At 52.8% G+C, this 13,419-nt stretch overlaps 1 protein-coding gene across 1 annotated transcript in view; it reads left to right on the top strand.

The window, feature by feature from the left end:
* The first annotated feature begins 825 nt into the window (after positions 1-825).
* LOC146059392 (beta-1,4-galactosyltransferase 4-like) overlaps positions 826-13,419 on the top strand; it is a 29,941-nt gene continuing 17,347 nt past the window's right edge. The window contains exon 1 of the mRNA XM_083171577.1: positions 826-1,066. Coding sequence (XP_083027703.1) covers positions 826-1,066 — 241 coding nt within the window. The remainder of the gene's footprint in view (positions 1,067-13,419) is intronic.

Genomic DNA, 13,419 nt, shown 5'->3' with positions numbered 1-13,419 from the left:
TATTAGGGAGTCTTATGAAATAAAAAATTAAAAGTTAAGTTTTATGTGTTGTCTGTGCGCTCCCAATAACTGTCCCTTTTCTTCTTCTTGTATACTATGACTTTTATTAGCGACAGCCGGAGAAATCATTTGGCGATCATCAAATGTTTCTCCGGCTAGCGGATGCATGCGCAGAGGTGTGTTCTTGTACACATCCCCTTGCATGGTACCAAGGAGATTCGGGGAGAGAAATTAAATGATGGTCGCTACAGATTTTTGTCCCCTTTGGTAATAAATGTCAGTTAAAACTGACGTTTATATCCGCAGCTGATCGCTAAATATGAGGCGGGTGCTGTTGTCACGTGACTTCAGCCACCCACCCCGAGCAGTCTATGCCATGCCTGCATTCCCAGGGGATGCTTATAAAATGCTGCACCTTCTCCTGCACCCTATTCCTGCCCCTTGTCCGCCCCAGCCCGCCCCCCACTTGAGCGAACAGGCCCAGCTGATATGAAACTCACCAAAGCCATTCACTCTCGGGGATTGCATGTGTCACTGACTGACTGTGTGAATGGAGAAATACATTACCAATGCGGTTTGAGTCTTTATAGCCATTTATTATATGGGTGTTAGAGAGAAGAAGCCACCACAGCACTGATCGATGCATCTCTCTCCCCCCAGGTCCATTTCCTGGTCTGATGGCTGTGAGCGGTGAATCATCCCGCACACTGAAGGCTTGCTGAGGGATTGCCTATGCGGGAGGAGGAGGAGAGGACCTGACCTACACAACATTACTCTGTGCAGTGCTTGGACGTGTGACGTCTTCCTATCAGGCAGGAACCAGCGATGGGAATAAATAATGTTCTAGGCAAACTCTACTCCAAGATTCAGTTCTGCCTTTTAATTTCCTTGTGGTTAATGCTGATAAGCAGTGCCAGCTTCTACCTAAGGGTGAGAAAACACAGTTCCCCAAAGCTCCAGTCTACAATTGATAATATTTGTGGAAATCAGTCATCCAACCCAACTGTTGGGGAAGAGACCACCAAAATGGATGTAAAAATGTGTCCTTACCTGTCGCCTTATATGAGTGAGTTATAGCTGCTTTGTTGTATATGGTTGAGATTGCAGAAATCTACAAGTGCCTATCCATTCACTAGGAACCAGTGACATCACTGAGAGTGCAGCCTATCCAGTCACGAGGAACCAGTGACATCACTGAGAGTGCAGCCTATCCATTCACTAGGAACCAGTGACATCACTGAGAGTGCAGCCTATCCAGTCACGAGAAACCAGTGACATCACTGAGAGTGCAGCCTATCCAGTCACGAGGAACCAGTGACATCACTGAGAGTGCAGCCTATCCATTCACTAGGAACCAGTGACATCACTGAGAGTGCAGCCTATCCAGTCACGAGAAACCAGTGACATCACTGAGAGTGCAGCCTATCCAGTCACGAGGAACCAGTGACATCACTGAGAGTGCAGCCTATCCATTCACTAGGAACCAGTGACATCACTGAGAGTGCAGCCTATCCAGTCACGAGAAACCAGTGACATCACTGAGAGTGCAGCCTATCCAGTCACGAGGAACCAGTGACATCACTGAGAGTGCAGCCTATCCATTCACTAGGAACCAGTGACATCACTGAGAGTGCAGCCTATCCATTCACTAGGAACCAGTGACATCACTGAGAGTGCAGCCTATCCAGTCCAGAGGAACCAGTGACATCACTGAGAGTGCAGACTATCCAGTCACGAGGAACCAGTGACATCACTGAGAGTGCAGCCTATCCAGTCACGAGGAACCATTGACAACACTGAGAGTGCAGCCTATCCAGTCACGAGGAACCAGTGACATCACTGAGAGTGCAGCCTATCCATTCACTAGGAACCAGTGACATCACTGAGAGTGCAGCCTATCCATTCACCAGGAACCAGTGACATCACTGAGAGTGCAGGCTAACAATTAACTAGGAATGAAATAGGGGTTTCCTATAGTTCAAAAACCAGCACCGGCTCTTGGACCGGTCTTGGTTCCAAAAATACAGGGGACCAAAAGAGTAGGAGTCCCCCATATTTTTGTAACCAGCACTGGCTGGTGCCAATCCAAGTGACTGTGGCCGCACTCATTAGCTAGTTATTCTGCAAGGTCAGAAGTCACCTTTGCCTTCCACCACTGCCCCTCCATCTGCCTGCCCTTTAGAGTCATTATTCTACTTGGCTGCTGCAGTGCTGATCCTGGCTAGCAGCAGTGGTATGCGGTGAGGTCAGTGGTTGGTGAGGCACTGGCTAGAGGGAGCTGCTCCTTGTGCCCCTCCTCACCTCCTCCAGTCAGCATCAAAGGTAGACTGTCCATCCACTTCCATAGCACAGTAGCATTGGCCAGCACCCTGCCACATCCATCCCACACCTGTACCCCAGCCTTGCACCTAGGCCACCCCCCTCACACACCTGTACCCCGGCCTTGTGCCCAGCCACCTCCCTCACACACCTGTACCCCGGCCTTGTGCCCAGCCACCTCCCTCATACACCTGTACCCCGGCCTTGTGCCCAGCCACCTCCCTCACACACTTGTACCCCAGCCTTGTGCCCAGCCACCTCCCTCACACACCTGTACCCCGGCCTTGCGCCCAGCCACCTCCCTCATACACCTGTACCCCGGCCTTGTGCCCAGCCACCTCCCTCATACACCTGTACCCCGGCCTTGTGCCCAGCCACCTCCCTCACACACCTGTAGCCCGGCCTTGTGCCCAGCCACCTCCCTCACACACCTGTACCCCGGCCTTGTGCCCAGCCACCTTCCTCACACACCTGTACCTCAGCCCTGTGCGCAGCCACCTCCCTCACACATCTGTACCCCAGCCTTGCGCCCAGCCACCTCCCTCACACACCTGTACACCAGCCCTGTGCCCAGCCACCTCCCTCACACACCTGAACCTGGCCTTGTGCCCAGCCACCTCCCTCACACACCTGTACCCCGGCCTTGTGCCCAGCCACATCCCTCACACACCTGTACCCCGGCCTTGCACTCAGCCACCTCCCTCACACACCTGTACCCCGGCCTTGTGCCCAGCCACCTCCCTCACACATCTATACCCCGGCCTTGTGCCCAGCCACCTCCCTCACACACCTGTACCCCGGCCTTGTGCCCAGCCCCCTCCCTCACACACCTGTACCCCGGCCTTGCGCCCAGCCACCTCCCTCACACACCTGTACCACGGCCTTGTGCCCAGCCACCTCCCTCACACGCCTGTACCCCGGCCTTGTGCCCAGCCACCTCCCTCACACACCTGTACCCTGGCCTTGTTCCCAGCCCCCTCCCTCACACACCTGTACCCCGGCCTTGCGCCCAGCCACCTCCCTCACACACCTGTACCCCGGCCTTGTGCCCAGCCACCTCCCTCACACACCTGTATCCCGGCCTTGTGCCCAGCCACCTCCCTCACACACCTGTACCCCAGCCACCTCCCTCACACACCTGTACCTCAGCCCTGTGCCCAGCCACCTCCCTGACACCCCTGTACCCCGGCCTTTTGCCCAGCCACCTCCCTCACACACCTGTACCCTGGCCTTTTACCCAGCCACCTCCCTGACACCCCTGTACCCCGGCCTTGTGCCCAGCCCCCTCCCTCACACACCTGTACTTGTGCCCAGCCACCTCCCTGACCACCTGTACCCTGGTCTTTTACCCCGCCACCTCCCTGACACACCTGTACCCCGGCCTTGCGCCCAGCCACCTCCCTCACACACCTGTACCCCGGCCTTGTGCCCAGCCACATCCCTCACACACCTGTACCCCGGCCTTGCGCCCAGCCACATCCCTCACACACCTGTACCCCAGCCTTGTGCCCAGCCACCTCCCTCACACACCTGTACCCCGGCATTGTGCCCAGCCACCTCCCTCACACACCTGTGCCCTGGCATTGTGCCCAGCCACCTCCCTCACACACCTGTGCCCTGGCCTTGCGCCCAGCCATTTCCCTTACACACCTATATCCCAGCCCTGAACCCAGCCACCTCAGTAACACACCTGTACCCCAGCCACCTCAGTAACACACCTGTACCCCAGCCACCTCAGTAACACACCTGTACCCCAGCCACCTCAGTAACACACCTGTACCCCAGCCACCTCAGTAACACACCTGTACCCCAGCCACCTCAGTAACACACCTGTACCCCAGCCACCTCAGTAACACACCTGTACCCCAGCCACCTCAGTAACACACCTGTACTCCAGCCACCTCAGTAACACACCTGTACCCCAGCCATCTCAGTAACACACCTGAATTCCAGCACTGCACACACTTAGCTCTCAGGGCTGCATGGCTGCTGTACCCCAGCAGCCCTGCACCCAGGGCCGGTGTGAGGTTTCTCAGCACCCTAGGCAGAACTTCAACCTACTCCTCCCCCCCCCCCCTTCCTCCCCCCCCCCAAAAAAAATCATGTGGTCCCCACAGCCCCCCGGGAAGGTGGGAAAGACCCCTGCTTTCCATGGAGGCAGTCTGCACCCTCCCTTTTGTCACCCACAACTGAGTACAAGAAGGGGGGGGAAGCAAAGTAGGGAAGTATGTCTCAAGGGAAAGTATGGAGGTGAAGTCTTAGAAGTTCCACAGTCGCCATCTGCAGTAAGCACAACAAGGATCCTCATAGACATCCTTCATTTTTTGATTTGCATACTTGGTGGCGCCCCCCCCAGATCCCGGCGCCCTAGGCAGATGCCTAAAGCTGCCTAATGGTAGAGCCGGCCCTGCCTGCACCCTTCATAACACACATTTACCCAGTGCTGCAAACACCCAGCTCCCTAACACACCTGTACATGTCGATAATATGAGGGAAAAGGGGGAGGGGAATATGTTCCGCACTGATACGTCCTTTTGTTCGCCTTTTATAGGCTGTATCTGCGTTCTCTCATTTATATTTGTCTTGGATTGACCTTTTTATTCAGCAAGGAGAGAATAGAAAGTGGTGCTACCCTTCTCTAAATTTTAGATATACACAAAAGAAGGGAGGGGACAGTAGAGATTGGGTGGGTGCACTCTGCAGATCGTTATGTAAGGCGTCGAACTGATTATGTACACTTTAAAATTTAACTTTTATTTGGTATGCTTTAAAAGAGAAGGAGTATGCTAATTACTGATTCTCATTAGAACCGATATATAGAAGTGCATAAAGTTTAGAAAGGTGATTAAAAATGATCGTGATGTAGACGCTCAATTAATTTATATGTGTTTCTGTCTCATATTATTTCCTAATCCGCTTAGGAGAAGGAACTTTTGTTTATTGATTGTATGTTTTTTCTGACCGTATTATTTTTACTTTTACTTTAACCAAGTGTTTTGCTTCCTTTAACTTTAAGAGCCCTTGGGCTCCTTGAATCTTCGTACACTCGGGTTTTATGTGGATATAGATAGTATATACTTTTTCCACTATATAGATATGTGACGATTGGATTGTATCGGTAGTACACACTGACCAGTCTGTCTTTCAGTTGTCACTTCAAACGCTGGATAATAATCTCACATTATACACACTTTCTCATATTATGGTGCCCAATTTTATAGTAGGTGCTTGATGGTGTATTAATCAAGTCTACACCCTTGTAGATGGTCACTGAATGGCCTTTTCAGATATCTGTAACGCTTCAGTATAAACTTCTCATGTGGGTGCTTCCAAATATGTGTGTGTTTAAGTGAACATTAAGACGGGCATACATTAACCACTCCTGGTTCATCCAATCATGTTATTGTGTCACAATATATTTATATGTGTTCTCCAATATTTTTTAGATGAGTGTATTATTTAGAATGCTTTCTAAGTCATCCAATCACTTATACTTGGTAATAGTTCATTGCATTTGCTGTTCGGCAAGTTCAATCATGCGTACACACTAACCAATTTCACTAATGACATTTTTTATAAAATTCCAGCAATTTTTCATCACTGTGCTTGACCCCTCGTGCATGTAAGATCAGTGGTCATAGCATTAATAATTATATACAGTGCCTGCAATATTCCTAAAAATACATTCCACAACACCTTATTTGTTATTTGTGACCCGTGCAGTTAGTTACCGCTACGTATGCTACTCTATTTAGCGGTCATTTTTATCGGTTGATATGTGGATCCTTTATCCCCTATAGTGCAGATCATTTGCACTTAAACACTTTATGGGGATAGGAAACAGCGTTCATGCATGCACGTCAGGCAGAATAGCCATGAGCCGCGTGCTATGTGCGCTGGGCAGACGCTGGCCGCTTCCTTTAATGTGAGCGCTGCGGCACCAGCGTATGTATCAGGCCCCTGTATATTCAGTGGATTTTTAAACAAGTTCAATAGTGTGTACACATCATCCAATTTTGTCAGTAAAACCCTTTATATTTCTGCCGTTTTTTGGCTTTATTGTTAATATGCTAAATCACATATGCATGTAATTTCAACGGTCAGAGCATAACTGTATACAGTGCCTATAGTGTTCTAAAGGTACTTCTCTCAGCACCTGTTTGTTACATTAGTGACCGTGCTATGACCACTGATCTTACATGCACGAGGGGTCAAGCACATTGATGAAAAATTGCTGGAATTTTATAAAAAATTTCATTAGTGAAATTGAACAGGGCCGGATTATAATGGAGGCACAAGGGGTCAGTGCCCCTGGGCCCCCCACTAGCTAGGGGCCCCCTGTGGTTGGCATGTATTTTTCAAAAATATATATATATTTTTTTTTTAGCTAAAGGTTTTGTGCATGGGAGTGGGGTAGTGCTGCAGCTTCACCTATGTGCCAATGATTAATGGTGCTGAGCATCAGGAGCCAAGGCACACTGATTGCACAAGTGTGCAGTGCATTCCTGGGAGTTGTCTAAGTCCCATGACACTTTAAACCAGAGGGCAGAGGCTGAGAGGATTGTGCTGAGCTCTAATTGGTGGAGCTCATTACATGCCCATGGAGAACAGCAGCAGCAGCTTAGTCATGGGAGGGTTTTTAATCAAAGGCAGCACTAGGACTGTGAGGTCTCCTACAGAGTAAGGTGCAGAGGGACAAACACAGACTTTTCATATGGTATGTATTTATGTGTATGTGTGTGTGTGTGTATATATATGTGTATATATATATATATATATATATATATATATATATATATATATATATATGCAGTTACCCATTGACCAAGTTTATACTGCCTTTACTCTGTGTTTTGACAGTGTAATATTCTCCCATGCAGTGTGCGGCCAGTAATGACAAGTGCAAGGGGGCCCCCCTGGCTAAAGTACCCCGGGCCCCCCGAAGGCTTAATCTGGCACTGTACGCATGATTGAACTTGCCGAACAGCAAATGCAATGAACTATTACCAAGTATAAGTGATTGGATGACTTAGAAAGCATTCTAAATAATACACTCATCTAAAAAATATTGGAGAACACATATAAATATATTGTGACACAATAACATGATTGGATGAACCAGGAGTGGTTAATGTATGCCCGTCTTAATGTTCACTTAAACACACACATATTTGGAAGCACCCACATGAGAAGTTTATACTGAAGCGTTACAGATATCTGAAAAGGCCATTCAGTGACCATCTACAAGGGTGTAGACTTGATTAATACACCATCAAGCACCTACTATAAAATTGGGCACCATAATATGAGAAAGTGTGTATAATGTGAGATTATTATCCAGCGTTTGAAGTGACAACTGAAAGACAGACTGGTCAGTGTGTACTACCGATACAATCCAATCGTCACATATCTATATAGTGGAAAAAGTATATACTATCTATATCCACATAAAACCCAAGTGTACGAAGATTCAAGGAGCCCAAGGGCTCTTAAAGTTAAAGGAAGCAAAACACTTGGTTAAAGTAAAAGTAAAAAATAATACGGTCAGAAAAAACATACAATCAATAAACAAAAGTTCCTTCTCCTAAGCGGATTAGGAAATAATATGAGACAGAAACACATATAAATTAATTGAGCGTCTACATCACGATCATTTTTAATCACCTTTCTAAACTTTATGCACTTCTATATATCGGTTCTAATGAGAATCAGTAATTAGCATACTCCTTCTCTTTTAAAGCATACCAAATAAAAGTTAAATTTTAAAGTGTACATAATCAGTTGGACGCCTTACATAACGATCTGCAGAGTGCACCCACCCAATCTCTACTGTCCCCTCCCTTCTTTTGTGTACACCTGTACATGTGGCAGGCAGGAGCTGGAGAAGCAGTCGATCTGTGTGTGAGGAGGAGCCACCCAGCAGCAGCAGCAGCTATGAGGTGCAGGGAGGAGAAGAGGAGGGTCCAAATCACATCTGCCTCAGTGACAGGGCCGTGCTTTCATATAGGCAGAAGGCACAACCCTGTCACTGAGGCACTTCTATATGTGCCGCCAATAGATCTTTTTTTTAATTTTACAGCCTGCTGATGACCCCGCCCACTGTCCACCCCCTATTTCTGATATTTTAATATTGCCAGCAGGAGGTACAGGGTTGTCGACTTGCACAAAATCCTCTCCGGGAGAAGCCCGGAGAGGAATTCGAGGGCCGCGACCCTCCCCATTCGCGGGACCACCCGCGACCCCCCCTCACCCATTCGCGGGCCCCCCACGACCCCCTCCCGCGATTCGCGGGACCCCCATGGCCCCCCCCTCCCGCGATTCGCGGGACCTCAGAGGCCCCCCCTCCCGCGATTCGCGGCACCCGCGACCCCCCCTCTCCCCATTCGCGGGACCCCCGCGACCCCCCCTCCCCCCATTTGCGGGACCCCCCACGATCCCCCCTCCCCCCATTCGCGGGACCCCCGCGACCCCCCTCCCGCGATTCGCAGGACCCCCGCGACCCACCCCCTCCCGCAATTCGCGGACCCCCGTGCCCCCCCCTCCCGCGATTCGCGGGACCCCCGAGGACCCCCTCCCGCGATTCGCGGCACCCCCGCGACCCCCCTTCCGCCAATTCATGGGATCCCCGCGGACCCCTCCCTCCTCCCATTTGCGGGACCCCTGCGATCCCCCCTCCCCCCATTCGCGGGACCCCCGCAACCCCCCTCCCGCGATTCGCAGGACCCCCGCGACCCACCCCCTCCCGCAATTCGCGGACCCCCTCCTGCGATTTGTGGCCCCACGCGACCCCACCTCCCACGATTCGTGGCACCCCCGCGATTCACGGCACCACTGCGCCCCCTCCTGCGATTCGCTGCGCCCCCACTCCCGTGCTTCGCTGCATCCCCTCCCGCAATTCATGGCACCCCCCTCCTGCGATTTGCCCCCCCGCGTGATTCTAGCCCCCCCCCCCCCCCCCGGAATTTGCGGACCCCCCTCCCGCGATTCACGGCACTCCTCGCAATCCCTCCTGCGATTTGAGGACCCCCTCCCTCGATTCACGGAACCGCACAGCATCTCCGGCGCCCCCTCCCACGATTCGCGACCCCCCGTGACACCCCCCCGACCGTGATTCACACACCCCTCCCACGATTCACGGCGCAACCCTCCCCCATTCGAGGGACCCCCCACGATCCCCCCTCCCCCCATTCGCGCGACCCCCGCGACCGCCCCTCCCGCGATTCACAGGACCCCCGCGACCTACCCCCTCCCGCAATTCGCGGACCCCCTCCTGTGATTTGCAACCCCACCTCGAGTGATTCGTGGCACCCCCGCGATTCATGGCACCACTGCGCCCCCTCCCGCAATTACCTGCGCCCCCTCCCGCAATTCACTGCGCCCCCCTCCCGTGCTTCGCTGCGTCCCCTCCCGCGATTCACGGCACCCCCCTCCTGCGATTTGCGCCCCCCGCGCGATTCTAGCCCCCCCGCCCCCCCTCCCGTGATTCGCGCCCCCCCCGGAATTTGCGGACCCCCCTCCCGTGATTCACGGCACTCCTCGCAACCCCTCCTGTGATTTGAGGACCCCCACAGCATCTCCGGCGCCCCCTCCCGAGATTCGCGACCCCCCATGACACCCCCCCGTGATTCACACACCCCTCCCACGATTCACTGCGCCCCCCCTCCCGCCCTCCCCCAATTCGTGGGACCCCGCGACCCCCCCTCCCCCCATTTGAGGAACCCCCCACGATCCCCCCTCCCCCAATTTGCGGGACCCCCGCGACCCCCCCTCCGGCGATACGCAGGACCCCCACGAGCCACCCCCTCCCGCAATTCGCGATCCCCCTCCTGCGATTTGCAACCCCACGCGACCCCACCTCCCGCGATTCGTGGCATCACTGTGCCCCCTCCCGCGATTCGCTGCGCCCCCTCCCGCGATTCTCGGCACCCCCCTACTGCAATTTGCGCCCCCCCCATGCGATTCTAGCCCCCCCTTTTCCGCGATTCGCGCCCCCCCCCCCCCGGAATTTGCGGACCCCCCTCCCGCGATTCACGGCACTCCTCGCAACTCCTGCTGCGATTCACGGAACCCCACAGCATCTCCGGCACCCCCTCCTGCGATTCGCGACCCCCCGTGATACCCCCCCGTGATTCACACACCCCTCCCACGATTCACGGCGACCCCCCTACCGCAATTTGCAGCACCACGCGACCCCCCCTCCCGTGATTTGTGGCACCCCCGCGATTCACGGCACCTCCGCGCCCCCCTTCTTCACTGCACCTCCCTCCCGCGATTTGCAAATCCCCACCCCTCCCAAGATTCACGGCACCCCCCCCTCCTGCGATTTGCGGACCCCCTCCCGCGATTCACGGAACCCGACAGCACCTCCGGCGCCCCCTCCCGCGATTCGCAAACCCCCGTGACACACACCCCGCAATTCACACACCCCTCCCACGATTCACAGCAAGCGATTCGCGGCCCCCCACGACCTCCCCCTCCCGCGATTCATGACCCCCCGCGCCCCCTCCCGCGATTTGCATACCCCTGTGCCCCCCCTCCCTTCATTCACGGCACCCCGCGCGCCCCTCCTGCGATTCACGGACCCCCACAACCCCCCCTCCCGCAATTCACTGACTCCCACAACCCCCCTCCCGCAATTTGCGGACCCCCCATTCCAGCGATTCAAGGCCCCCACTGCCAGAAGTGTCCCCACGGTCCTCTGCACCAGTGCCACAACTTTTATCAATATCTTGCCCACATACCACTATTATACAGCCTCGTGCTCTCATACATCCCCTTACTCCCTCCCAGTGTGAGAAGACGCTCACCCACTGCCGTGAGCTGCATACTGTCCCCCACCCTCCTCCAGTTCTAGGGATGCCCATCGACCATCAAGGATTTCAAATCATCGATGGTTTATGGCCGATGTTGAATACTTTTGCCATCGATGTGGGAGGACCAGATGGTTTCCCTACATCAATGGCAAAGGAGAACCAATCAAGTTTCAAATTTTTTTAAGGTGCCGGGACAGAAGCTGCACAGTGTCCCCCACCCTCCTCTTTAGTCCCCCTTATGCCCACACACCCCTATCACTACCCAGCCTCCTGTTTTCCTGTGTCGTGACCTCCGCCAGTGGGGAGCCGCTGACTCAGAAACACCCTACTATACTATTGCACACACCCACACACCTAAACAACACGCACACACCCCCCACACCCACAAATGTCACTGTACCCTCTCAATGTACATCTTACTCTGTAACCGCTTTTTAATTAAACAAAACAATACACACCCCCTTCCAAATCATATGCTCTCTATTTAACACATTTCACCTATAACTCAAGTTGCAATACAGGCATCTTTCATACAATTCTAACCATCTTTCTCACAATACAAACATTCACAAATGAAGGGGGCGCAGCCCCTTACGACGGTGTGAAGAGCGCCCGTAGGGCGCGATGAATCACCTAGTATAAAATCAACTCCACGCCGACGTGGATAGTGGGGGTATGAAAAGGTCAGAGGACGTGTACCGCCGCCCCTCATGGGCTCGCTGCGCTCACCACGCTTCGGGTTGGCATTGATAGTGGGGTGGCGTTAACAATGGGGGGGCATTTAACATTGTCATTACCCATCAGGGTGGGGATACAATTAAAAATCGGGTCTGGGTGGGCATTTAACATTGAAATTGCGTCGCATCGCATGCCATTATAATGGCATGTGATGCAATGCGATGTTAAAATTGTACACTCATCCCAGGAAAAGCCTCAAATCGGGTCCATCGCATGCCATCGCATACTAGTGGTACGGGCGCCGTGATAATACACAAGTACCAAAACTTTAATTCACACTACAAACATTCATACCCATGGGGTTTACAATAAGAAAGTGCACACCTGGACCTTGTAATGGACAAACCGCAAATGTCTGTTTACTTTTGAGGCTCCTCCCCCAAAATGAGGGATTGGCCGCCCCCAAGCCAATCGGCAGCAGAGCTCCACCGGAGCATTACCCTGCTGGCTGTTTGGGCCTGGTGCTGTTGTCAAAATACGGGGGACCTTTAGTTATTTTTTCCCCCTGTATTTTGGAAACTAGGACCTGCCTGGTTTTGTGCTGGTTTTAGAAATCCTGGGGACCCCCAACTTCTTTGGCCCCTGAATTTCAAAAACCAGGACCGGTACTTTGAGCCCGGGGCTGATCATAGCCACGGGTAAGGGGGGGGACCCCATGCAGCTTTAAAAAAAAATTCACACAGTGAAGCCAGCACAGAAAAAGAAGAGGTGTATTTTCGTTTCAATTACCGGCCGTATTTTACATATGAATTTACAAATTTGCGGGCGTGTATGGGTACAAATGGCAACGGCTACGACTACGGCCATTCGTATTTTAGTAAATTTTGCCCAATAGGTGTAATAAGTATTTTCTTTGTATTATCTTGTTATGGTAATCATTATTGACAGGGGAGGCACTGCCTCCCCTGCCTGCACGTCCCTAGCTAGCAGCACCAGGAAGTGCCCACTAGCCGGAGTAGCCGTAAGCTACCATTTCCCATGTGCGGCTGTAGAAAAGCAACGAAAATATCTGTTGGTCCGTCGGACTATGGAACTGGCCGGCCGAGTGGTTATTGGTCCATCCCATTGGCAAACCATGCTGGTGTCCACAATCCTCAGTTTCCTGGACTCATGAGTAGGTGCATTGTTGTGATGGAGAATACCACCACAATCATGAGTTGAGGTGGCAACTAGAAAAGGCTGGCATCGGTTGGTGTAGCAGTCCCCAATAACTGTGTGCTGCTGCATGAGTGGTATCGTAGATATACATATATGTCCAGTCTTGGTTACAAAACAGCCACCATCTGCTTGGCCACTTTCTGCTTATGTTGGAACATCTGTGATCCATCTGGGGTCAGCCCATGGCGTTTAACACCTGGATGAGGCCAGCTCTCCTTATTGATGCCACTGGGGCACAGAATCATAACAGATAACGCAGTACAGGTGTATAGTGTTATCCTGTATCCACTTCTGCCGGGTGCCGGACGGGGTCCCGACAGTCGGGATCCCGACAGGCATTCACCCGACGTCGGGATCCCGACTGTCAAAACGCCGACAGCCGGGTTCCCGA

This window comes from Crinia signifera, chromosome 2, assembly GCF_055691185.1.
Source record: "Crinia signifera chromosome 2, ASM5569118v1, whole genome shotgun sequence".
NCBI lineage: Eukaryota > Metazoa > Chordata > Amphibia > Anura > Myobatrachidae > Crinia > Crinia signifera.
This window is presented reverse-complemented; position numbering and strand designations above follow the sequence as displayed.